The 25,078-nt window shown below is 62.8% G+C and overlaps 1 protein-coding gene across 2 annotated transcripts; it reads left to right on the top strand.

The window, feature by feature from the left end:
- PLOD1 (procollagen-lysine,2-oxoglutarate 5-dioxygenase 1) lies at window positions 1-23,513 on the top strand. Of its 2 annotated transcripts, none has more exons than XM_072828354.1 (19): window positions 1-159; window positions 6,971-7,062; window positions 8,059-8,192; window positions 8,522-8,685; window positions 9,616-9,728; window positions 11,087-11,150; window positions 12,513-12,610; window positions 13,456-13,557; window positions 14,082-14,213; window positions 15,606-15,727; window positions 16,750-16,854; window positions 17,212-17,337; window positions 17,540-17,681; window positions 18,242-18,355; window positions 18,910-18,975; window positions 19,416-19,520; window positions 20,473-20,619; window positions 21,280-21,405; window positions 22,648-23,513. In XM_072828354.1, the coding sequence occupies exons 1-19, from the start codon at window positions 84-86 to the stop codon at window positions 22,801-22,803; spliced, it is 2,184 nt and encodes a 727-aa protein (XP_072684455.1). In that variant the 5' UTR covers window positions 1-83; the 3' UTR covers window positions 22,804-23,513. The 2 variants fall into 2 exon arrangements, with proteins under 2 accessions (XP_072684455.1, XP_072684456.1); XM_072828355.1 differs by lacking the exon at window positions 1-159 and adding an exon at window positions 4,351-4,435.
- Window positions 23,514-25,078: the final 1,565 nt, after the last annotated feature.

Genomic DNA, 25,078 nt, shown 5'->3' with positions numbered 1-25,078 from the left:
GTGGCATCCCGGGCGTCCGGCCCCGTCGCGAAGTTTCCAGCCTGCGAGCGCCGCGGGGCCGGCCGGACGCGCCCGACCCGGCCATGCGGCCGCTGCTGCTCCTGGCCCCGCTGGGCTGGCTGCTGCTGGCCGAAGCGAAGGGCGACGCCAGGCCGGAGGGTGAGCGCGGGCGGGGCGGGGCGGGGCGGGGCGGGGGCCGCCCGGGGGCCGCGGGTCTGCACGGAGGCCCGCGCTCCCAGCGGATCCGGCTGCGGCCACTTGGCCCGGGGCTCGCTGGCGACCAGGGCGGACCCCACTGCCCCACGCAGCCGGGAGGGAGCCGAGGGGCCGTCCACGGGGCTCGCGGGGCGCCGGCCCTCCGGGCTGTGCTCTTCCAGCGCCCCCCCCCCACCCTTTGCAGCTGGGAAACTAAAGTCGGGTGGATTCACCTGCCCTGGAGCCAGGAGGGGCACCCAGGTGTGTGTGGCTCAGGGGAGCGCCAGGCCGCACAGCCGCGGGGTGGGGAGTGGCCCGCGAGCCAGGTACCCTGTGGGGAGGCCTCTGTGGCCTGCTCCGCCCCCGCCCCCGCGGGCGGGTCTTACTCCCTCCAGGCCCCGCAGGAGCAAACGGGCTCAGACAGGTGCGCTGACTGCCCAGCGCAGGGCAGCCTTGGATGGCTGGGTGCTCTGCTGGATTCCACGGCTCTTATGGGTCCCCCGTCCTGAGTGTGTGCTGCTGCCCTTGGCCACCTCCAGGGCTGCCTGCTGAACCCCCGAGAGCCCCGGGGAGGGTGTAGACGGAGCAGCTCCAGGGAAGCCGAGCCACTGGCCGCACCTTCCTTCCTGGGAACCTGGGAACCGACAGGGCAGGATGGTGGTATAGCAGACCCTACCAGGGGAGGGGATGGGAACCCCCATTTCGGAGTGTCTCCTTGGTCCCAGGTTGTGCCCAAAGCCACACATCTCCCAGTGGTAAAGCCTGTGGTAATTGTAGCCTGCAAAATGGGGGCGATGGTACCCGAGTCCTAGCGCTCTCGCCAGGATTCCAAGGGATGAGGCCTGCTGGGGAGGGATCAGCCCATCCTATGCAGGCATGTTCTTCCCTGGACTCAGCACTACCTGCTTTCCTGGAGTATCCCAGCAGGGCAGTACATCAGGTCAAAAAATCCAGTGAGGGAGGCGCTGAGCACAGGGCTGGGCTGGTGGTGTGTGCAAAAGGCCTGTGGCCTGGGCCCACTCGCTGGTCGGGAGCCAGGAGTCCTGTAATAGCGTTTGTTTCCTGGGCCTCTCTTCCCCTGCTTCTGCCAGTGTGGCCCCCGTCCACCCCCAGACCATTCCAGGAGATGAAACTCCTGCTGCCCACAAGGAGGCCTACAGAATTGAGTCAGAGGGACCAAATCAATGGCAGGGCCCCAGGTGCCCTGACCCCAGCAGCAGTGATGGGAGGGGACAGAGTAGACAGGAGGTAGCCCCCACCGAGGGAGGGTGCAGGACTCGGTGTGTCGCTGAGACGATCCAGGTAGAGCACCTGTAGGTAGTAAGGAGGTACTCGACTGAGGTTACCAGACCCGAGCTATATCAAGCCGCTGTCACGTTGAGGCTCTTTGCTTCCCTTACTCCATTCAGACCCTTTTGATAAGTAAGGAATCATTGACTCCATTTTGCAGATAGCACGACCGAGGCCCCCGCAGGTTCAGTACCTGGTCTCCCGTCGCTGTAGGCGGTTGGAGGTGGAGGCGTTGACTGGGGCTCGGATCCACTGCTCATTTCTGCTGACCCCTGCCTGGGGGGTGCGGGCCGGGGGGCTGTTGCCTAGAGATGCCGTCCAGAGGAGCCTGCTCCACTTGCCCAGGCCCAGCTGAGGTGGGCCCCTCAGCCGCTGGCTAGGACGGAGTGGACCCCCTGACTGGTGTCAGGAGTGGGGGACACTCCAGCAGCCCCCGGAGAGGCCAGCGCCTCCCTCCCCTGGTTGGGCCTGGGACGCCCAGCGGTACCAGGTGGCTGGGATGGGGCCACCGCTGAGGAATGTTCCAGCGGGGCAGGTTCAGGGAAGCGCTCCTGGCAGCTTGTCCATCCCTGCAGCCACCCAGACACACACCGCTTGGGACACGGAGAGAACGAGAGAGTTTTCACTCCCAGCTTAGGGGAGGACACAGGCTCCTCACCTCGGTAGACGCCCAGTCTAGGGGGGAGATGCAACCCTCCTCCCATCGCTGTCCTCTCCCTGGGCTCCCGCCTGTCCCCGCGGCCTTGGTTTGGCCCTGGAGAGGAAGGACCATCTGGAGCCCCTGGCGGCCGCCCCCCCCCCCCCCCCCCGCCCAGGTTGGTAGGGCGAGGGCAGGGCTTCTGGATCCTACTGTCCCACTCGGGGAGTGGAAAGGCCCCAGGGGCGAGGGTGACCCAGCTGGGCATGTGCACGTGTGTGTGTTGGGGGGCATGTCTGAGGAGGACCCGGGGAGTCAGCCTGGGCGCCCTGGGTGCCAAGTGCACGTCTCTGTCACACCCTGTTGATGGCTTCCGTTCCAGTTCGAGGCTGGGGTGAGGATGGAGGAAGGGGAAGGGGGAGGAGCTGCACTCATTGCCTGTCCCAGAGAGCCGGCCTGACCTGCCTGCGGGCCCCCGCCTGGCGCTGCGGGGGGAGGAGAGGCCTGGCTGCGGCGGAGCCCCCAGCGCCCCCTGGGACCCCAGGGAGGTGACTTCCTGCGCCCGCAGGCCCCCGCACCCGGGACCCCTCGGCCCGCACATGTCCTCCCCTCGGGGACGTTCCCTGTGACAAGGCCTGTGTGGCCGCGGCCGGGCCCTGCGCTCAGCACCTCACAGACACGAGCTCCTCCAGTCGTTGCCAGTCTCTGGAGCAAGGAAGGTACCGCCGTTGTCATGACCCCATCTCGCAGATGAGGCTGTCAGGCCGCGCTGGGCCCGGTGCGGCCCTGGGTGTCAGGGAACCCCCTCCTGTCGTCGCCCTGGGCCGGGTGCCTGCCTCCTGACCGCGGAGCGTCCACGCTGCGGGTGCCGGCGTGGGTGCCAGAGTGGGTGCCGGCGTGGGTCCGCAGCATTCCAGAATGCCGCATGGGGAAATGGGGACATGGGGGACACGGGCGTGGGGAACCGCAGCCCATTCGCTTCCCGTGTCAAACTTCCATGACCTTCGGCGGCGGGGGCGTTACTTAGCCTCTCTCTGCCTCAGTTTCCACACCTGCACAAGGGGGGCAGGAACATCGCTGCCCCGGGGCTGTGGATGGCCACGTGTGAGAATGAATGTAACACAGTTTGCGTGGCACGTGGCGTCTAGTAAGGGCTCACAGGTGGCAGTGCCTACTGGACTCCCCTCCCCGGGCCGGGCCCCCCGAGGCCAGACAGTGCACACCCAGACATCCTGAGTCACACCCAGTCCCAGCCACAGGGAGGGGGAGGGAGGCCAAGGAAATGAAGATGTCAGTGTGGCCTGGGAAGGGAGAGGGGCAGGTCTGTGCTGGTGCGTCACCTGCTGGGCACCCCAACGCCACACCGGGTAAGGGGAGGAGATGATGGGGGCTTCCTGGAGGACTAAGACCTCTTGATGAGAAGGGACAAGGGGATGGGGCGAAGGCTGGGTTAGTGAGGCGTCTGTCGTGGGGTGAGCGGTGCTGAGAGGTAACCCCAGGGTCCCTTGGGGGCGGGGCCTGCCTATCATCCTCTGGCTGGGACACCCCCCCCCCCCCCCCCCCCCCCCCCGTCCCCTGAGACCTGCATTGGAGCCCAGAGTCAGGACCAGGGATGGCCAGGATGAGAGGTTTCCAAATGTGGCTCGCCTCAGAAATCACCTGGGAGCAGTAGGAACAATCCCGCCTCCTGGGCCCATGCGAGACCCCAGGCCGGGGCCCTGGAGTCTGAGGTTCACAGCCTCCCTTGTGATGCTGTCACGCAGGCAGGATTGGGACCCTCCGGACCGGGTGGGTGATCTGGTCGGGTCCTCGGCCGGGGAGGCAGGTGCTAGATTTGTTCAGGCCCCGGGGGTGCACCTGCCACCATCCGGGGACACAGAAGGGGTAGGCTGAGCGGGTGGGGGTCCAGCGTGGCCTGCTGTCCTCTCAGCCACCTCAGCTGTGGTTTCTTCGGACGGACGGGGAGGCAGCCAGCTGGTCCCTGTCCAGGCCTGGGCGGTGTGTGCAGAGGTTAAGAGAAGGGACTCTGGATCCAGGCTTCTGTGTCGACATCCTGCTGCTACTACTTCCTGGCTCCCTGGGGCAAGTTACTCACCATGTCTGAGCCTTGGTTTCTTTCTTTTTTTTGTTTCTCTCTCTTTTTTTTTTTTTTTTAAAGATTTTATTTATTTATTCATGAAAGAGGGAGAGGCAGAGACAGAGACAGAGACAGAGGGAGAAGCAGGCTCCCTGCAGTGAGCCCGATGGACCCCGGTGGACCCCCGGGATCATGCCCTGAGCTGAAGGCAGCCGCTCAACCACTGAGCCCCTCAGGTGCCCTGAGCCTTGGTTTCTAAGCGTAGATTTGGGGGCGGGGGTGAGGGGTTAGGACCAGTAAAGTGCTTAGAACAAGGTCCAGCGTGTTGAAGGTGTTGGTAGAGGTGAGCCACTTTGTATGGTTATTTGGTAGAGGGGACTCCAGAGAGGAGCCTGGAGACGCCCACCGGTCCCCTCGGCCCTCCCCCTGCAGCCTGACTCCGGGAGCCCTGATCCAGCATCTTTCACAGACACACATGCTGGCTTTTTCCATCCATGAAATGTGACACTCTTCCTGTCGCTCTGCTGCCCGTGCCAGGGACCGGAGGGCCTCCGAGCTGGCGACTCTCCCCTCCTCACTTGGGGGGACACTTCACCATCCTGGGAAGAGCTTACGTGTGGGCAGCACCCCTGTCTTGGCCCCCGGGGTCTGGGGGGAGGCCTCCCCTCCACACCTGCCTGGTGAATCCCTCCCCCTTGCTCCCCAGGTCCCTGGGCCCACTTCCAGTGGATTCCTGCCCAGACCTGCTAGGCCACCCCCTGCCCTGGGGCCAGCGCCTGCCTAGCTCTGCCGCTCAGCCAGCTCCCCCCCACACCCCCTGCGGGACCCCTTTGTTCCTCCAGCCCCGGCTCCTCTTGCTTTCCCAGAGTCGGGTGTATGGGAAGGCCTGACGAGCCTGTGTTGGCCTGGCCACCGGGTGTGTCCGTTCACCCAGAAAAGCATCACGTCCCGGAGCCCAGCGAAGCAGCAGTGAGTGCGGCAGAGCAGGGGAGTGGGGGGGTCCTGCCTCTAAGGGCAGGAGAGAGGGCAGGAGAAATCTGAGAAGGCTTCATAGAGGTGTTGACAGGGAAGGGGTGTCACTCTCACTGGTCTTGGGACTCGGAGGAAGATTAGAGAAAGGAGAGAGAGCGGGAGGGAGCAGGGGTAGAAGGCGAGGAGCCCGGGATGGTAGGGTCTTGGGCCTGCCGAGTGGGCACTCGGCCAATCAGGGAGGGCCTTGAATGCCGGAGCAAGGTGTTTGCCTCTCAGTGATCAGGACCAGTCCGAGCTCGTAGCAGGTGCCAGCAGCCCAGCGGGGTATCTGCAGGCCTGATCTCACTGAATTAGTCCAGCAGTCCTTGAGGTCTCCCCATATCCACGGTCTTGGTTACCTGCGGACAACCATGGTCCGGCAGCAGATGAGCCTCCTTCTGAGGACACGTCAGTACCAGCCCGACTGTCACGGTGCTGCAGTCACCTCACCGCGTCTCATCGTGTAGGGTTGCTTGGTTTTTGGTTTTGTGATTTTTTTGAGAGAGAGAGAGAGAATGCATGCCCACGCACACACGCAGGTGGTAGCAGAGGGAGCGAGAAGCAGATGCCCCGCCGGGCAGGGAGTTCAGCAACAATGACTCAGGGCTCGATCCCAGGACCCCAGGATCTGGACCTGAGCCAGGGGTAGATGCTTAACCGACTGAGCCACCCAGGCACCCGTGCAGGGTATTTTTATTCTATTTTATATTGCAAATCGCTTACTGTGTCAAATTTATAGTAACTTTTTCATAGGTGTGTTCATATAGGAGAGAGCCTCGTATATGTGGGGTCTGGTACTATCTGCGGCTTCGGGCATCTACTGGGGTCTTGGGATGTGTCTTCCGTAGATAAAGGAGGGACTACTGTACTGTTGTTGTTGTTGTTGTTTTTTTAAGTAGTCTCTATGCCCTGCGTGGGGCTCGAACTCATAACCCCCCAGATCAAGAGTCCTGTGCTGTACTGACCAGATGCCCCTTCTGTACGATCATCGTCCCTATTGTACAAAGTGGAAAACTGGGGCCCAGAAAAGTCAGGGCTTGTCCGAGTTCACAAAGCTGGGATTCTGACCAGGCAGGCCAGCTCCGGAGCCTTTGCCTCTCAGGTAACACAGCGTCAGATGGTGATCTGGAAGGGACTTTCCCAGGGCTCCCCGAGATGCAGCCTGGGGACTTGTTTCCAGCAGGTTCTATTGCAGAGGTGAAGCCTGAGAGAGGTCTCTTGTGAAAAGGCTCATGCAGTTGCTCTGATCAAAGCTTAGATTTCAAGTCGGTTCCCGCGGGGGGTGAAGTCCCAGGAGGCTCAGCAGGGAAGACCGCTGGGCTCGGTCAGCAGTGTGTGCCCGGGCCTAGGCGCGGAGAGTGGCGGCCGACCCTGCACTCGGGCCCAGCATCGGCCGGAGAGGTCCTCCTGGTGGTCGGTGTTTGGGGCCAGTCCTTGCCTCGGCCCTGGTGAGAGGCCAGAGCCCCCTGGATCCACTGAGACCCAGCCCCCCCAGATGCTAGGTCCAGGCGCCTCCTGTCCTGCTGGTCAGTTCCCAGCTGGACGCTCCCTGCAGGAGCCCCAGGAGACCCTGGTTCTGTCCCAGCTCTGTCATTAACCAGCTGGGTGACCGTCGGCACGTCCTTCCTACCTGGGCCTTGGGCCCTTGTCTGTAATGCATGGACGTGAGGACACATCCTTCCAGGACTTGACACATCTGGGAACGAGCACCTCCTCTCCCCTCCTCCACTCCTGCTCACCACCCCCTTGTCTGTCCATAGACAACCTGTTAGTCCTCACGGTGGCCACGACGGAGACCGAAGGGTTCCGGCGCTTCAAGCGTTCAGGCCAGTTCTTCAACTACAAGATCCAGGTAAGGGGTGCCCGGGGGTGGGGGAATCCAGGAGCCGAGTTTTTGCCCTTCGCACACTGGGAGCCATAGGGAAGCTTCTGGAAGCCGGAAAGATGAGGATGAGTTAGGAAAAGCAAGAAGGGGAGAACACAATCAAAGTCTGGGGGGTGCTGGAGCTGGGAGTGTGGGGGGAACTGAGACAGGAGGAGGCTGTGGGGTCGCTCGCGTGAGGGGGTGTGGCTGGTAGGAGGCAGGGCCTGGGAACCAGCATCTCCACCAACGCCCCTGAGTCGTCTGGACACCTCAGCCGTGTAAACACTGCTGTAAAGAAACACGGGCCAGGGCCAGTCCCCCTGGCGTCTTCTGTCTGCTGTGTCTGGGGCTTAGCCCTGCAGGGAGACACCCCTCCTTTCGGCCGAGTGCCTCCTTCAGTCAGGCAGTGCTAGGCGCCCGGGATAAAATGATGGAGGAGGCAGACGGTGGCACTGTCTACACAGCTTGCAATCGAGTGGTGTTCAGCCAGAAAGAAAACGGATTAGCACACATGAATGCGGGTTGAAGCAGAGGGCTGCTTCAGGCGTAGCTGGATCTAGGGCTTCAGGCTGCATGGTAAGGGCTTTGTCCTTCCATCTCTGGGTCCTGTCCTGTTGGTCTTCATTTGCAGACACGCGCTCTCTGCCACCAGCCAGACCCTCGTGCCCCAGCTTCCCAACCTTAGCAGAACTAGACCTCCTTTTCTTCATCCGAATTGCAGAGTCTCAGGGGAGACGCTGATAGGCCATAGGCTTAGGTCACAGGCCCAAACCCACGGCTCTGGGAAGGATGGTCAGGTCACGTGACCCGGAACCCGCACCCAGCCTGGTCAGCCTCACTCACTGTAGGGTGCTGTCCCCCCAGCGTAGGCAGGAGATGCTGGATAGACGGCGGCAGGCGTGGTCACTGTACCGGTGGGGGTGGAGGTGGGGCCTCAAGGTAGATTTTCGCCAAAAGCCCACGTGAAGGGGCCTTTCTGTGCAGGCACTGGGCCTGGGGGAGGACTGGACCGGGGAGAAGGGGACGTCGGCAGGCGGAGGGCTGAAGGTCCGGCTGCTGAAGAAAGCTCTGGAGAAGCACGCGGACAAGGAGGACCTGGTCATTCTCTTCACAGACAGGTAGGTGGCTGGGGGCTTCTGGGTAGAGAAATGGAATATTCTAGAATGAGGCCCTTGCGGGATGGCGGGGGTGAGGGGGGATCGCAATCTAAGGTTGCCTGCAGGTTTAGGGAGGCTGGGAGCCCAGAAGAGACCATGCCCTTTGGTGGTGGGAAGACGGGCAAGGGGGCCTGCCCGGGTCGGGTGAGCCGTGCTTCGAGTGTGAGGAGCGCATGGTGGGGTGGAAATGCTGCGGGCCCGGCCGGAGACGACAGGTGGCTCGGGATGCAGCCGCCCGTGAGCCCCTGCCCACCTCTGCCCTGCCCCCGCTCTCCCCTCTGTGGCTGCAGTTATGACGTGGTGTTCGCGTCGGGGCCTCGAGAGCTCCTGAAGAAGTTCCGGCAGGCCAGGGGCCAGGTGGTCTTCTCCGCCGAGGAGCTCATCTACCCGGACCGCAGGCTGGAAGCCAAGTACCCGGCCGTGTCCGACGGCAAGAGGTTCCTGGGCTCTGGAGGTGAGGAGTCGGGGGTGCCGGGGTCCCTCGGCCGCTGTCAGCACCACCCCGCTGCAGTCCGCCTCATCTTGTGAACACCCACAGCCACCCTCACGAAGCTGGGGCACCCCTGAATACCCTCCCTCGGCCCCCAACCCCCAGCCCATGGGCTGGTCACCCCACTCCCACTTGCGAAGACCTCTTGGCCGCACCCTTGGCCCCACTCCCTCGCCCTGCCGCCCTGCCAGCTTCTGTCCTCACCCCTTCCCGTTCCTTCCCTGCCCAGCAGCCAGGCACAAATCCATGTGCATCGCTCAGTGGTTTCCCACTGCGTGGGGAACAGTCTGCATTTTATCCTGGGTTCCTCCGTCTGCCCCCCCGGGTTCCTCTGTCTGCCCCCTGCAGCCTCGGTTTCCCATTGGCTGGGAGAGCGTGCCCAGTCGGGGCGGCCTGGTCCTGGCCCAGGGCTGGCGGTGTCCCCCCCCCACCCCCTTCTCTCCTCACCCGTCTGCACCGTGGCCAGGGGGCTGTGTGCACTTTTCCCTGTAAGCCACAGGCGCCGTGGGACCCTGGCCCAGCCTCTGCCCTTCTCTGGGCCATGTTTCCCAGATAAGTGTAGGCAGGGGGCTGCAGGCCTGTGCCCCACCAGCTCTGCCCCCGGGGACTGCTGGTCCGACCCACCCCCTCACCACCTACGTGGTGCCCGGCACCTGAGCTGTGCGGATCAGTGGGCACCGTTGACCCTGTGAGCTCAGCGGGAGCGTGTCACCGGGTGGCATTAGCTGGCAGGTGCTTTCAGCCTCTAGACGTCAGTCTCACCTCAGTCTGGGAGGACTTCTCAGGGGAGGTTAAAGAGTGGGAGGTGAACGAGAGCGGATGCCAGGAAGAGGCGCCCGACTTAGGGCCCGGAGGCTGAGTGCCCTTCTCTGTGTGTCCCCCACCAACCCGCAGGCTTCATCGGCTATGCCCCCAGCCTCAGCAAACTGGTGGCTGAGTGGGAAGGCCAGGACAGCGACAGCGACCAGCTCTTTTACACCCAGATCTTCTTGGACCCTGAGAAGAGGGTGAGGGGCAGCGGGGAGGGCTGAGGAGCGGGGGCAGGGGAGGGGAGCTGTGGCATCTCGATGCTGGACCTTGATGCCGGGTGGGAAGCAGGGCCCCCGAGGCCTGGGCATCGACACCCCATCTGTCCATTCCCCGATTCCCTGCTGTATCCAGTGGCCACTTATTGGGCGCCCGTGTGAGACGCTGTCCGGCGCAGGGCAGGGGCGTGGCCGTGAATGGGACGCTTAGGGTCCCCACCTTCGTGGAGCCTCAAGTCCGGGAGGCGGGAGCATAGGACCTCGTGTTTGTAGTGATGGTGTTGAAAGGAACCGACGGGCTGAGTTGCCCCCGCCACCCCGTCTGGGGGGCTTCTGGGGGGCCGGTGAGGTCTTGGCCGGATCTGTGCCCCGACCTCTGAGCCTGTCTTGAGGAGAGGTCATTGAGGGGACTGAGGATGGTGTGTCGGGACCAGTGTCGCCCCAAACCAGCCAGTGTCCTCTGGGCGGCAGGGAACTCAGGGAGTTCTTTTTTTTTTTTTTTTTAACATTTTTAAAAATTTAAATTCAACTTGCCAACATATAAAACTCGAGTCCTTGAACGGTCCAGATTCCTGGATTCTCGCCTGCTTATCCCTCAACCCCCATCAGCTCTGTGCTGTGTGACCTAGGGCGAGTCACCTTCCCTCTCTGGGCCTCGGTCTTCATCATCCACAAAATAAGGAAACGAAGCGTTTGGACTTGCGCAGTAGAAATGTGAACTTTTAAACTCGGTCCTTCCTCCTCCTTCCCCTTTGCCTCCAATGACGTCACTTGCAGAAGCCCAGGGATGAGGGCCGAGCCTAGCGTGCCACTTGCCTTCCTTGGCCTGGCCCAGGGCTCCGTGGGGCCCAGCTAAGTCTTAAAGATGCAGCTTTCTGTTGGAGAGAACAGGGGACCTCGGGGCCGGGCTCCTGGGGTTCGAATGCCAGCATAGCCAGTTATCAGCTGTGTGACCTTAGGCGAGTTATCCAACCTCTCTGTGCCTTGGTTTTTCTTAAACCTGTGAAACGTAGGGATGGCGGTACTTTCCCGTAAGGAAAAATCCATGTGTCGTGTGGATTAAATTAACTAACGTACCTGCAGTACTTCGTGATTGACAGTAAAGCAAAAAACTAGCATCTGTTACAGTGATTGTTCTACTTGAACCGGCTGTTTCCTTAGTTACCTTCCGATTCCGAAAGTCCCCAGTTCCCTGCGAATAGAGCCACTGCACCCGTAGGTCCCAGGGCTCCCGGCTGCCCTGGTGTGACAGGGAGAGGAAGTAGCAGAAGTGGGAGGGCAGGTCCCCCACCCTCGGCCAGGCCCGTCCCTGCTGCAGCCTGGTGTCCTCTCTCCTGCAGGAGCGAATCAACATCACTCTGGACCACCGCTGCCGTATCTTCCAGAACCTGGATGGAGCCTTGGGTGAGTGGCCCCACAGGGTGGGGGGGATCCTGAGGGGGATGCCAGGAAGGAGGTGAGGATTCCAGGCAGGACCTGGACCCGAGGAGGAGAAGGAGGAGGAGGATGGGCTGGTTCCTGCATGGCTTCTGTGCCGGGAAGTCGCCTGCTGCATCTCAAGGGCCCCACCTGGATGTCCCGGGGCAGAGCTGTGTTTCTGTGGGGTCGAGGATGGAGGGCCCAGGGGTCACTTTAAGAGCCTGCGGGATGCTGACGCAGGGGGCAGCCGCTCGCTGCGGGTACCTGCCCCTGCCCCACAGCTGTGGTTCTTAACAGGTGGGCCTGCTTCCCCTCCTTCCTGCCCTCCCACCGCCCAAGTGAAGGCTTCCTGGGCTCTCGTGGGGGCTGAGCTGACGGGAGGGTGATGGGTGGCTTGGGAAGTGGAGAGGGTGCCCGGTCCTTTAGAACCAGAAGCACCCTTGGGCCGGCCCTAAACCCATGACTGCTCATGACATTCCTTGGCCTGTCTTCCTGGGTGACCTCGGGCAAGCCTCTCTCTCTCTCTCTCTCTTTCTCTCTCTCTCTCAAGCTCAGTTTTCCCATCTTTAGTTAGGTCCAATCACTGATTGGTGATTTTATGGGGTAGATGGAATCTTACTTTTTGAAAAATCTAATGAGCACTATGGCTCCCTCCTTGGGACGGTGTAGAAACATCCGCACCCTTCTGTCTGTGGCTCCCGGGAGTGCACGGACGTACGTTTAGAAGCCGAGTCCTGAGCATTTCTTGGGGGAGCGAGGGCCCCCTTGCATGATCACCCACACAGAGGGCCTCCCTCCTGGCGTCTTCCAGGCCTCTGACGAGAGGCCCCTCTGCCTTTATAACTGTTGGGCAGGGGACAGGCGGCTTCTCCTGGTGTCTCACGGGGTCAGAGCAAGGGGGTTAGGGTCCTCCCGAGTTGCTCTCTCCACCGCACAGGATCTGTCCCCGACCCTGCCCCGGACTTCCACATGGGCCGGGGTGTTCTCCCTGCCGCTCCGCCCGTCTCCCAGAGCAGCTGCCCCCGGGCACTGTGCCCGGGCTTCTCTGAGCTCTTGCTGGACCTGGGATGTTTCAGGACTCGCTGTGTCCTGTCCCCTGCTTCCGGCTCAAAGAAGTCCTCACAGTAAATCCTAGGGACTGCCGTGGGGTCCACGCTCCCCATGGGCAGGCGTAATGCTAAGCGCTTGCCCCACACGGAACCCTTGCACTCCTACCCCCATTTTACAGATGAGGAAATGTGGGGTTCGAAGAAGCGCTATAACCCCGAGCACGCTCCGAGTGGGAGCTAGGATCTGAGCCCGGTCCCGGGCCTGATGCTGGGTGTGTCTGTGCTCTCTGATCCCCAGATGAGGTCGTGCTCAAGTTTGAGATGGGCCACGTGAGAGCGAGGAACCTCGCCTACGACACCCTCCCGGTCCTGATCCATGGCAATGGGCCCACCAAGGTAGAGAGCGGCCCCAGCCCCTGGGGGGAGAGAGGGGGCGGCCAGAGGCCCGAGTGTGCTCCACCCCGAGTGTGCTCCACCGTGAGCCCACAGCTTCTCCCTGGGGGCAGAGCCACCCCCCTGCCTCTGTCCTCACAGCTGAGTTCAGCGTGGTGCCTTGTCTCCTTCCTGTGGCTGTGATGGTCCTCCCTGCTCAACCTCGGGGCGCAGAGGAGGTCCCTGTCCCCAGCTGGGCCTCCGCTGGGCTGCCCCAGGCATCTGTACCCCGTCGTCCCAGGGCAGACTTGTTTCTTCATGCAACAAATGTTTACTGAATATTTGCAGCAGGACACAAGGCACAGTCAGTCCTGAGCAGCACAGACTGGTTCCTGTGCTCTTGGAGCTCAGAAGGGGCTGGGGTGCAGGCCAGACCCCATGGGGCCTGGGGGGCCAGCTCTGGCTCACAGCACACTGCTTCAGGTGTGGTCCGCGGCCCCCTCCGTGCCCCCACCGGGTCAGAATCACGTGGCCCGGAGAGAACGGGGGGAGTGTTGAAGCAGATCTCCCGCCCCACTTGGGAGCTGCTCAGTTGGACTCTCCGGGCTGCTGAGGGGGTGTGGGGGGGACAAGCCATCTGCATTGGCTCCAGGCAGACCCAGAGACGAAGGGGTGTCAGGGTGCCGGGTCCCACCTCTGCCCTCAGAGCAGTTTTGGTGATCTCCAAAGGGAACGGAATGTTCCCTGCAAAACCTGCTGCAAATAAAGTCACCTTCCTGCCCCCAGGGGCGAGGGGGACGTGACTCAGTGGTTACAGATGGGAGGGGCCGGCCCGTACCCCGCGTCTCAGCCCCCATGTCTCCCTGCAGCTGCAGCTGAACTACCTGGGCAACTACATCCCACGCTTCTGGACCTTCGAGACGGGCTGCTCCGTGTGTGACGAGGGCCTGCGTAGCCTCAGGGGCATTGGGGTACGGCTGCCAGACAGGAGGGGCCCGAGCCTCTTGGGCGGGGAGAAGACGGTCTTTGGCGGGAGGTAAAGGGCTCACCTTTCTGTCTGGGGTTCCGTCTTCCTCTTCACTCCAGCACCTCCTCTTGGAGGCCTTCTCCGCTTACATGTGCTCCAGCTCGCACCCCCCTCCCCTCCCGGCCATGCCAAGTCCTGGCTCCTTCAGCTTGAGTCGTCTCCCACAGGCCTGTCACCTCACCGACCTTCCTCCTCGTCTGTAGCTCACTTGAGAGCCGAGCCAGCCGGGCTCTCCGCCAGCGGGCCGGCAGCTGGTCCCGGATCCAAGTCTAGGCTCAGTCTGCCCAGCAGGGGCCTCCTCCTGCTGCTTTCTGCTCCCTGCCTCGGCCTCCCCCCTCCCCCCGCCCAGGCCCAGGCCCCTCTCCTGCGAAGTCTGCACCCCTCTGGCTCTGCCTCGGGCTCTCTCCGGCCACCCAGGGGCTCAGCGGTGGGCCTAGCCAGACCCTGTGCCGCCCTGTCCCCATGCAGGAGGAAGCTCTGCCCACGGTGTTGGTTGGCGTGTTCATCGAACAGCCCACGCCGTTCCTGTCCCTGTTCTTCCGACGGCTGCTCCACCTCCACTACCCCCGGAAGCAGATGCGGCTTTTCATTCACAACCACGTGAGTAGCAGCGCTGCCGGGGTGGCGTGTGGCTCGGGTGAAGGCCCAGGCTCACCGGGCGGCCTGAGGCACCCAAGCACTCGCGGCAGCGCCGCCACCTGGGCCGAGTGGACGCGGTGGGCAGTGGGCGGCGTCCCCGGATGGCCTGACCTGAGGCCGACTGGCTGGGCTCCAATCCCAGCGCCGCTGCTCGCGTGGGCTGCGTGACCTTGGGTGCCTTCCTCCACTTGTCTGTGCCTCAGTTCTCTCATCTAGGTAGGGGTAGGGTAGTGCCGACCGTGTGGGCCCGTGGAACACGGGTGCCCACCACGGGTGGGGAGGCGCATGACAGGTGCCCCTAGCCACCGTGGGCGCGGGTTCTCTCCCTGCCTCATCCATCCCTCGTGATTTGGTTCCCAGGCAGATTGGTTTCCATTCCCTGTGTCCCTCCTGGGGAACCGGGCAGGGCCCTGCGCCTGCTGCTCTGGGGAGAGGCCCCTCCGTCCCTCCCTCTCCTTCCCGCTGCATAAAGTCCCACCTCGGCCTTTGCTTACCCCAGTTTCCCTAACTGGGGCGCCAGGCACACCCTCCAGTCCTCCCGGTTGCCAAGGCTGCTTCTCTTCCTTAACGTTCTCTGGGCCGCCCCGGCTGGCGTCACCCCTTCTGAGACGTCTCAGCCCCGAGGGGCTGCACCTGTGCCCAGGGCCCCACGCGTGGCCCCACCTGGGTCTCAGACGTTCACTCAGCTGTGCTGCCTGGAAACAGGGAGAGGGTATGGGCCCGGCCCCGGGAGGCTCCAGTTTCCCTGCAGACATGAAACAGGGCACCCGTGAGGGGTGACTTTGTGACTTGGCGCAGCGGAAGAGAGCCGTCACCGGCGGCCTTTGAGGTCCATCCATGTGCTCCATCTGACTTGTGGCAGTGACCCCGTGGGGGAGGGCAAGTGGCTTGTTCCAGACCACGCAGCTAATGGTAGCAGAGCCGGGCTTTGCTCTGGATCCTGAGTTTGGTTCTAAGGATCCTGCTCCTTCCGCTTCCTCATCCAAGGAGCCCAGGTGTGGGCTCTTGTTTTGCCACCTGCGGGGTCACCTGGAGCATTTTGCACCGAGGCAGCTTCCTGGGCCGCACTCTGGACCAGAATAAATGACTCTGCATATGGGGCCTGTAGGGTTGGGGGTACTGTCCCCAGTGACGGAGGGTGGGCCTGGCCTGATCAGGGGAGGGTGGTCAAGGGTGGCTGGGGATGGGCACTCTGGGCAGAGGGGCTTGCAGGGGCAGAGGTCTGGAGTTAGGAAAGCCCGTGTGTGGCGCCTGCCGGGCATGAAGGGGAGCGGCCTGCAGTAGCCGAGGGTGCTGTGGCCCTGGGGGTGGGACCTGTGTTCCCTTCATCACCTTCCCACCCCCTACCCCTAGGAGCAACACCACAAGGCTCAGGTGGAGCAGTTCCTGGCAGAGCACGGCAGCGAGTACCAGTCCGTGAAACTGGTGGGCCCCGAGGTTCGGGTGGCAAATGCTGATGCCAGGAACATGGGCGCGTGAGTTGGGGGCCAGCGCGCCACGGTTGTCTCCAGGAGCGGGAGGGGACCAGGTGGGGGTGGCCGTGGTATCAGGAGCATCAGGCCAAGAGACAGCATTCAGAAGTCTGCGTGTGTCCCCAGCAAGTCCCTGCCCCCCCTTGCCCCAGCATCCCCATGTGTCAAATGGGGAAATGGTCTCTGCCCTGCTGACCCGGGCGCTCCTGGGTGGGGCTGAGCAGTGTCATTTGGGGGCAAGGAGAAGTCAGAGAAAGACGAAGAACCGTGGGGTCAGAAGTGGATAAATGCTGACAGACCATCTCTGATTTTTCCCTTATTACTCAAACGAGTAGAGTAATCCGTGTTGGCCGCGCGAGGACGGGCCCAGCCAGGGACGGGAGGTGGCTGAGCCCTGTGCTGGCGGCGCCACGGCCGTGACTGTGCCCCCACGTTATGTACGGACGCTGCAGTGTGAATTTCGTGGGGTTTCTGCATCACTTCGTTTCATTTTCGCCCCCCAACCGTTTAAAAATGTCAAATGGTCCTGAGCGCATGAGCCGCCCGACCCCAGGTGGCGGGCTGGCTTTGGACCGCGGGCTGGCTTTGGACCACGGACTGGTTTGCGCAGCCCCGGGCCAGACAAAAAGAGCACGTGTTTGTAAGGCTTTGGGTCCGGGGAACCAGACTGTGCTTCCGAAGGGCAGGACCCGTTGGCGCCCCGGCCCGGGGCAGCGTAGGGACCTGTCGGGGGCCGTGCTGTCCCCAGCACCGCAGTTTGCAGAGCACCTGGCGCCAGTGGCCGAGTGAGCTCTGGGGGTTCGTCTTCTGGCCTCGCAGCTCAGGGTTTGGGTCTCAGGGCCAGGGGGCTGCGGGTCCCAACCTCACCGGGCGGGCCTGAGCCCTCTGAAGACCCTTGGCTGGCTCCCTGAGCTCGTGGAGGGGGCGGGCCTGGGAGCACGGCCGCCGGGCCGCTCCGGGACCCTGGTCAGTGAGAGGCTGGCGCCAGAGCCCCAGCCGCGCTGACCCGGGGACCCGGCCTGCAGGGACCTGTGCCGACAGGACCGGGGCTGCACCTACTACTTCAGCGTGGATGCCGACGTGGCCCTAACTGAGCCTAAGACCCTGCGCCTGCTGATCGAGCAGAACAAGTGAGGCTGGGGGGTGCCCACGGCCAGCAGGCAGCCCCTCCGAGCCCGGGCTCCCCTCCGGGCCCGCCCTGCCTGCCTTCTCTGCCTTCACCTGGGGCCCCCACCCTGGGCTGGCCGCAGCCCTGCACCCCCGCCTCGGTCCAGCCTATTTCCCCCTCGCTGCCGCACCTCCTGCCTCTGCTCAGCTCCCGCTGCCCATCGCAGGGGCCCCCTACCGGCTGGCCAGGCCCCACCCCAAGGGGCTGGCAGGTTGAAAGGTGTCCTCTCCATCCCCGACCTGGTCGGATCTGCCCCAGGCTCCCTGGGCAGGGGGCGGGGGGCGCAGAGGGACTCCCACTGAGGTGCTCCCTTCCTCAGGAACGTCATCGCGCCTTTAATGACCCGCCACGGGAGGCTGTGGTCCAACTTCTGGGGCGCGCTGAGCGCAGATGGCTACTACGCCCGCTCCGAGGACTATGTGGACATCGTGCAGGGGCGGCGTGTGTGAGTACCTGCGGGATGGGGACCCCTCATCTGTCTCCCCCAGTGGACCTGTCCCTGTTGCCCTCGAGTTCCTGCTGGGCCCGAGGCAGGGGAGACACACAAAAGGACTTCCTGACAGCTGTCCTGGGCCCGGGCGCCCTCCCAGCCTTGACTTCCCCGTCCCCAGCCTGTGGTCCCCTCCATCTTCCTTTCTCATTCTCAGTGGCGTCTGGAACGTGCCCTACATCTCGAACATCTACCTGATTAAGGGCAGTGCCCTGCGGGCTGAGCTGCAGCACACGGACCTGTTCCACCACAGCAGGCTGGACCCCGACATGGCCTTCTGTGCCAACATCCGGCAGCAGGTCAGCCCAGGCTGCGCAGTAGGAGGCCGTCTCGATGGGGAGGTGTCTCTGTTGCCTCACACCTGGAGATGTCAGGGCCTGGGGCGTGGGGGTACCTGGGACTCCAGGCATGGGAGCCGGCCCTTGGGGACCCAGTTTCTGCACCCATCTGCTTTATTTACATTTTTACCAGGGCCGGAAAAAACTAAACTTTCCACCTAAATACACTCCAGGCGCCCAGGAGACACCCTGCCCTACCGGCTGTGCCCCACCCAGTGTGTCCCCGCGGTTACCGTTTCAAGGTGGCAGCGTGGTGACGTTTCGCCAGGCCCAAAACTTGAGGACCGGACGCCATCCTTTGCTTTTACACATTTGTTCTTCTCTCTCCGTCCGGTCCTCCGGGAAGCCTTCCTTCATTGTGCCCCTCGTCAGGCCTGGGCTGGGTGCTGGGGAGATGAGATGGGGCGACCCTCACGCGGTTCCCTGACCACCAGCTTCCCGGGCAGGGGAGGCTGCAGCCGAGCCTTCGGGGGGCGTGCGTGGGGCTGGGGGCGAGTGTGCATCCGGCCTGTTCTCCCCAGGATGTGTTCATGTTCCTGACCAACCGGCACACCTTTGGCCACCTGCTGTCCCTGGACAGCTACCAGACCAGCCACCTCCACAACGACCTGTGGGAGGTGTTCAGCAACCCCGAGGTGAGGCTCAGCTGGGTGGGCGGCGGGGGGAGGGACCCCAGTGACTCTGCGGTGGGTGGGGGGCCTCCTGCACTGCTTGAGAAGGGCTGGCGCCCCTGGGGCCACCCTGGGGACAGAGCTGCGTTAGGGTGAGGAGGGGAGGGCCCTGCAGAGGCAGCGCCGTCTAGTGGCGGAGGAGGGAGCAGGATGAGGCCCTGGCCTGTGGACCGTCTGCGGTGACTTGGCTGAGCCTCTCAGTCTTTGGGGCCTCCGTTGTCCCTTCAGTGGATACACTGCCCCAGCCTCGCTCGCTGCGGGGGGTTGGGGGGTCATGAAAACCAGAGCGAGAGCAAGTGTGGACAGCATTCTTGGACGTAGTGAGCGTGTGGCACACACACGCACACACGTGTAGGTTCATGTGCAGACCCAGCTCTCACGGGCACACAGTCACCCTCGTCGCACGGGGCCCCGGGGGAGGAACCCCCTCTTAGAGCATCTCGTGGAGCTGGGCAAGGAGTGAGCCCCGCTGGCCCAGGCCAGGCCTGAGGAGCCCAACTGCCCTCCCCACACCCCAGGACTGGAAGGAGAAGTACATCCACGAGAACTACACCAAAGCCCTGGCCGGGAAGCTGGTCGAGATGGTAAGGACGGGGCACCTCTAGCATCTGCTGAGGGGGATGAAGGGCAGAGGGAGGAGACCACTGCCCCAGGGGAGGACGGGAGGCACCACTGGGTGCTCGGGCTGCGCTTGGGCAAGAGAAAGGGTAGTAGGATGGCCCTCCTGCTGGTGCTTCCCAGCCGGAGTCTGCAGGGGCCTTGGGACCTTGGGTTTCCCCTGCAACCCAGGCGAGGAGGAAAGACATCCCCGAATGTGCTCTCCGCTGTGGAGAGTAGCGAGAAGCTGCGGGGCCCGGAGCCCGTGAGGGGCCTCGGCCGGGAAGGGCTGGCGCCCAGCTCCACGGCCTTCCCCGACCAGGCTGCAGTGAAGGGCCTGGGCTGCATGGGAGGCCTTGCCCCGGGGGGCCGGGGGAAGGGGCAGCGGGGCCCTTGGAACCTGGCACTGAGTCCCCGCCCTCCCCAGCCTTGCCCGGACGTCTACTGGTTCCCCATCTTCACGGAGACGGCGTGTGACGAGCTGGTAGAGGAGATGGAGCACTACGGCCAGTGGTCTCTGGGAGATAACAAGGTGGGGTGGTGCTGGGGCTTGGGGCCTCCGCACACACCTGCCCTCGGGGCGCTCTTCCCTGACCTGGCCAGCCTCTCTGGGGCTCTTCGGATGGGGGCCCTGGCACTTAGGAGTCTAGGGGCATCGCGATGGGATGGAGCGGGGGTCTCTAAGCTGCCTTCACCCTCAGTTGCTAGGTTTCCAGTTCCTGTTTCGTGATTAGGATGATTTAGCTTTTCCTTCACCAGACTGAGTGTGTAACGGGGGAGGGAGGAGCCGCTGTGGGATGAGGGAGGGTTGGGAACATCCCTGCCACACTCATCAGAAAGCAGAAGCAAGTGGCTTGTGGGCTTGAGAGGCTGTGTGTTCCCCGGAGGAGGAATCCTGCACCTGTGCTCATCCTGGAAAGTGCAGGGCAGGAGGGCAGAGGGGGCCAGGAGGGAGCCTGGAGGGAGAATCTTGAGCAGATTCCACTCCATGCTCAGCGTGGAGCCGACGTGGGGCTCGATCCTACAACCCTGAGGTCATGACCTCACCCACTGAATGCCCCAGGCACCCCAAGTTCAGGGAGCATTTTTATTTTTATTTTTTTTATTTATTTTTTTTTCAGGGAGCATTTTTAAATTCCTTTTTTTTAAAGATTTTATTTGAGGGATGCCTGGGTGGCTCAGTGGATGAGCATCTGCCTTTGGCCCAGGGCGTGACCCCTGGGACCCGGGATCGAGTTCCACGTTGGGCACCCTGCATGGAGCCGGCTTCTTCCTCTGCCTGGGTCTCTGCCTCTCTCTCTCTCTCTGTGTCTCTCATGAATTAATAAATAAGATCTTAAAAAAAAAAAAAAAGATTTTATTTGAGAGGGAGAGAGCGCATGTGCGCATGAGCAGCGGGGAGGGGCGGAGGGCAGGCAGAAGCAGGCTGCACCCCGGCGGCCTCTCCGAATCCCGCTTACCCCGCCCTCCTTGGTCACCTCCAGGACAACCGCATCCAGGGCGGCTACGAAAACGTGCCGACCATCGACATCCACATGAACCAGATCAGCTTCGAGCGGGAGTGGCATAAGTTCCTGGTGGAGTACATCGCCCCGATGACGGAGAAGCTCTATCCGGGCTACTACACCAGGGTGGGCGCACCAGGGAGGCAGCGGCTGTGAGGCAGTGGGGGGACGGGGGCGGGGTGGCAGTGGGGAAAGCAGAGAGCGCAGTCCCCAGTCCCTCTCTGCTTCAGGGAGAGGCCTGAATATTTGGTCTCCAGGTGGGAGTGAGGCCTCCCCCCACGCTGGGGGTGGGTGTCAGCTTCTGGAAGAGTCCAGGGTGGGGGCAGCCCACCTCGTCACCCCCCTGACTCCTCCCCCACGTCCTTAAATCCCGCCTCGGCGACACCTTCCTCTGGGGCTCTCCACTGAGCACCTGGCGCCTGCCCCTTTAGCTTTCCCCCTCCTTCCTTCCCTGTCACTGCCTCACACACACGTTTTCTCCAGACACCTGCCTCCGCCTGCCTAGTAGCCACCGAAGGTTGTCAGGGTTAGATACAGTCCCTCCCTCCACCCCCTCCCTCCACCCCCTCTTCTTCCCTTCCTTCCCATCCTTCTGTCCGGTCCTCCCCCTGCACATTTTTTCTGACAGCCTCCCCGGGGCCAGGCACTGGGGAGCGCAGCGTGAAACCTGCCCTCAGGGTGCCAGCGTCCCGTGAGGCCAGCGGGGGGGGGGGGGGGGGGGCCCTTCTGTGCACCCCTGCCTCTCCCCTTCAGCGGCCCCCCCCCCCCCCGCTCCCCCCGACACAGGCCCAGTTCGACCTGGCCTTCGTGGTCCGCTACAAGCCCGACGAGCAGCCCTCGCTCATGCCGCACCACGACGCCTCCACCTTCACCATCAACATCGCCCTGAACCGGGTGGGCGTGGATTACGAGGTGAGCAGCTCGCAGGGCCGCTAAGCAGGCAGCGGGGCCCCAGGGCCCAGCGCCAGAGAACCTGAGAGACGGGGTGCCCGCCCGGCTGCGGGAAGGGGAAGGCCTCCGTGCTGTTGGGAGGGAGGGAAGGAGAGGCCTTTAGATGCAGGGGCACAGGAGGTCAGAGGTCAGGCTGCGTGGGCCTGGGGCCTGCCTGCCAGCTCTGGGACCTCAGGCATGTCCCTTAGGCTGTCAGTCTGCTGGTGTCTTAGACGGGGAAACGTAGAGCGCCCTGCGTAGATGCTGCGAGAATCCCATGAGCTCGGGGACGCCCAGTAAGCACCCAAGGCCGAGAGCCGTTCGTGGTGAGGAGTTTAGGGTTTCTGTAATTCTTGGAAGTGAGAGGGCTGCTTTGAGAATGGGGGGACCGGGTCAGTCCGGGTGTGGGGCTCAGGCTTGTGGCTGGAGGAGAGAGCTGGGGAGACCAGGAGGACGTGGCGGGGAGAGGGCACAGTTCCGGGGACCTCAAGCCCCCACGGGAGGCCCCTGGGTGTGACTCATTCACTTACTCCCTCCATGAGCTGCTGTTTCTAAGTGTTTCAGGGACTCAGGCCTGGGCCGGCCGCGGCGAAACACACACGTACAAACACCTCTCACATTTTTGAGAGTTCACCATGTACGAGGGGCTCTCCTAAGGGGACGATTTTGTCCTCCCTACCCCCGGGGGACATTGGCAATATCCGAAGACATTTTCGGTTGTGAAACTGTGGGGGTGCTGCTGGCAGCTAGCAAGGAGAGGCCAGGGTGCCCAGGACAGCCCCCCAGCAAGAGAGAGTTACCCGGCCCCTGGCGACGAGGGCTGTACAACAGCACACACGTACTTAGTACCACCGAGTGGCGCACTTAGAAAATGTTTCCAACGGGAAAGTTTATGCCACGTGTTTTTTGGCTCAATGGAAAAAAAAAAATCTTCTGGCCACAGATGTCCACGCAGTGCTGAGGCTGAGAAACCAGGCCCTCAGCTCCTACCTTGTCTCATCTCAGTGAAGCCTCATGACCCTGCGAGTTTCCCAGAAGGGGGAACTGAGGCCCGGGGGTCACAAAGTAAAGCACATCACTGATATGTGCCCACGGCTGCCTGGCTCCAAGGCCCGCACTGTCCCTGCAGGGCCACTGGGCTGCCTGGGCTCGGAGGGGCTCAGACGGCCGTGGAACGGGGGCAGGGCCCGGCCTCCGGTAGGACTGACGCTTCCCATCTTCCAGGGCGGGGGCTGTCGGTTCCTGCGCTACAACTGCTCCATCCGAGCCCCACGGAAGGGCTGGACCCTCATGCACCCCGGGCGACTTACGCACTACCACGAGGGGCTCCCCACCACCAGGGGTACCCGCTACATCGCCGTGTCCTTCGTCGACCCCTAATTGGCTGGGCCGGGCCACCTTGGACCTCTGCGTCTTTGCCAACAACCACTGCCCAGCAGCTCCTGGGGCCCTGTGCTCCTGGCCTCCAGGCTCCTGACCTCCATCCACTGCTCTTGGAGCCGCCATCGGAGAGATCTGGCCCCGAGCCAGAGGCGGAGCCCACCCCCTCGGCTGGGGCTTCCCTGGTGCTCCGGGCCCAGCCCACGGAGACACTGTTCCTGCCCATTGCTCTGTAGCAACTCGTCCTCTCCCACCGTCTTCCTGAAAGGCCCAGGCCTCTTCCTCTGCTTTTTCCGTGGGCGGGACTCGAGCGGAAGGGGGGCTCAGCCAGCTGCCCAGAGCCCTAGGGGTGAGAAGGCGGCCCCCAGCTTCTCCCAGCAGAGCTGCAGCCCCAGGACTTCTGCTACAGGCTTGGGGCAGACACAGAGACCTGGATCAGATCCCAGCCCCCGTCCCGCCCCCCGGGGCTGCTGAAGCCCCTTCCTCCATGGCTCCCATCGTGGGAGCGAACGTTGTTCCCTGGAGATGATGACTCAGAAAATCTCCCGGGGAACGGGACAGCTGTCGATGCCACAGCTCCATCCTCCGCGTGGGGGGAGGGATTGCAACGTGCACGCACTGCAGTGGATCGCCCTGTCCCGGATGCCCCCCGAGAGAGGAACAGACAGTCGGAAATAGGAGAGTTTCTATTAAAGGTCATTCAAACCACAGAGTTGGGAGATCCTGGGGGGGGGACGGGGGGGGCGAGTGTGCACGTGTCAGGGCGAGTATGTCCACAGGGAGGTGTTTAAGGGCTGGTGACTGGCAAGGAAGGCTGTGTCAGCAGTCTTGGTGACTTGTGTTTCCCAAATGCAGTCGTGTGTGTCCCCGTGTCATTCACGTATTCCGCAAAGCCTTACACGTGAGCGCGGTGCTGGTCGCTTGGGGTGCGATCGGCGCCAAGTGCCCCCTCCTCCCCGGAGTCTCTGCTGACCACCCTCCCCGCAAACAGGCCGGAGAGCAGAGCACTCCTGGTGGCCCGCGCCGCGCCCTGGACAGACTCCCCGGGCACTGATGACGCCTCGGGCGCTTACTAACGGGGCGTCTGTCGGTCGCGCTGCGGGCTGGGCGTTGCCCGGTTCAGGCACCCAGCGCTGCGGACCGGGCGGCTGCCGCGGCTTTCGTAGGCGAGGCCTGGGGGCTCGGGGAAGCCGAAGAAGCTCTCAGAAGCCCGTGGTGAGGGGCAGCGGTTTGAATATGATTTTGCTAGACGTCTGGTCCCTCCACACACACACACACCCCGGCCCTGCAGTCGGCAGTGGGGACGAATCTCAACTGCAGCTCGGTTCACAGTGACTCAGTGTGAGAAGTGCCCGGTGGCTGGAAAACCTGCGCGTAGCGGGAAGCACCAGCGTTTTGTGCGATGCTGCGCCTCTTCGCTGAGGTGATTTCTTTCCCCAGGGGATATTTGGCAATATCTGAAGTCATTTTTGGTTGTGACATCCAGGAAAGGGGGGACAAGTACTACTGGCACCCAGAGGCAGAGGCCGGGCTGCTCTTAAACACCCTACAGTGCACGGGACGGCCCCTCGCCCAAGGAATTAACCTGCCCCAGATGCCAGCAGCGCCGAGGAGAAGTGCTGGTAGCAGATGCCAGCTAAGCAGGGCCTGGGACCTGGGACCTGGGACGTGGGACGGGGAGGAGCTTCCCAGGAGCTGAGACTCCAGGCCAGGTGGCTGGAGCCAGCAAGCACAGATGGGATCAGAGAATGCAGGTTGGCTGGGCGTGGGCAGTGGCCAGGCTGTAAAAGCCCATTTTCCCAGGCTAAGGAGGGCTGGAGGTCGTCGCTTCCAAGACATTCAGGGGAAAAAAAAAAGACATTCAGGGGGTTTTGTGTATGCATCCTAAAGATAATTTTAAATAATCTTTTCTTTTCTTTTCTTTTCTTTTTTTTTTTTTAGTGATCCAGGGTGAATTCGTGTAGTGTGAATTTTTTTTGTTTGTTTGTTTTTTGTTTATTTATCCCTGAGAGACAGAGAGAGGCGGAGACACAGGCAGAGGGAGAAGTAGGCTCCCTGCGGGGAGCCTGAGTGGGACTGATCCCAGGACCCCGAGGTCACACCCTGGGCCAGAGGCAGACGCTCAACCGCTGAGCCACCCAGGGACCCTGTATGTAGTGCAAATCTTAATCCTTTTCCCATCTCAGCCCTGGCTAGAGGTCTCCCCAGAAGCGAGCATGCCTAATCTGTCTCTCGGGCAACCTTTTTGAGCGGATTTGTGCATACACCAGTGTGC

The sequence above is a fragment of the Canis lupus genome, chromosome 5, assembly GCF_048164855.1.
Source record: "Canis lupus baileyi chromosome 5, mCanLup2.hap1, whole genome shotgun sequence".
Classification (NCBI taxonomy): Eukaryota; Metazoa; Chordata; class Mammalia; order Carnivora; family Canidae; genus Canis; species Canis lupus.
This window is presented reverse-complemented; position numbering and strand designations above follow the sequence as displayed.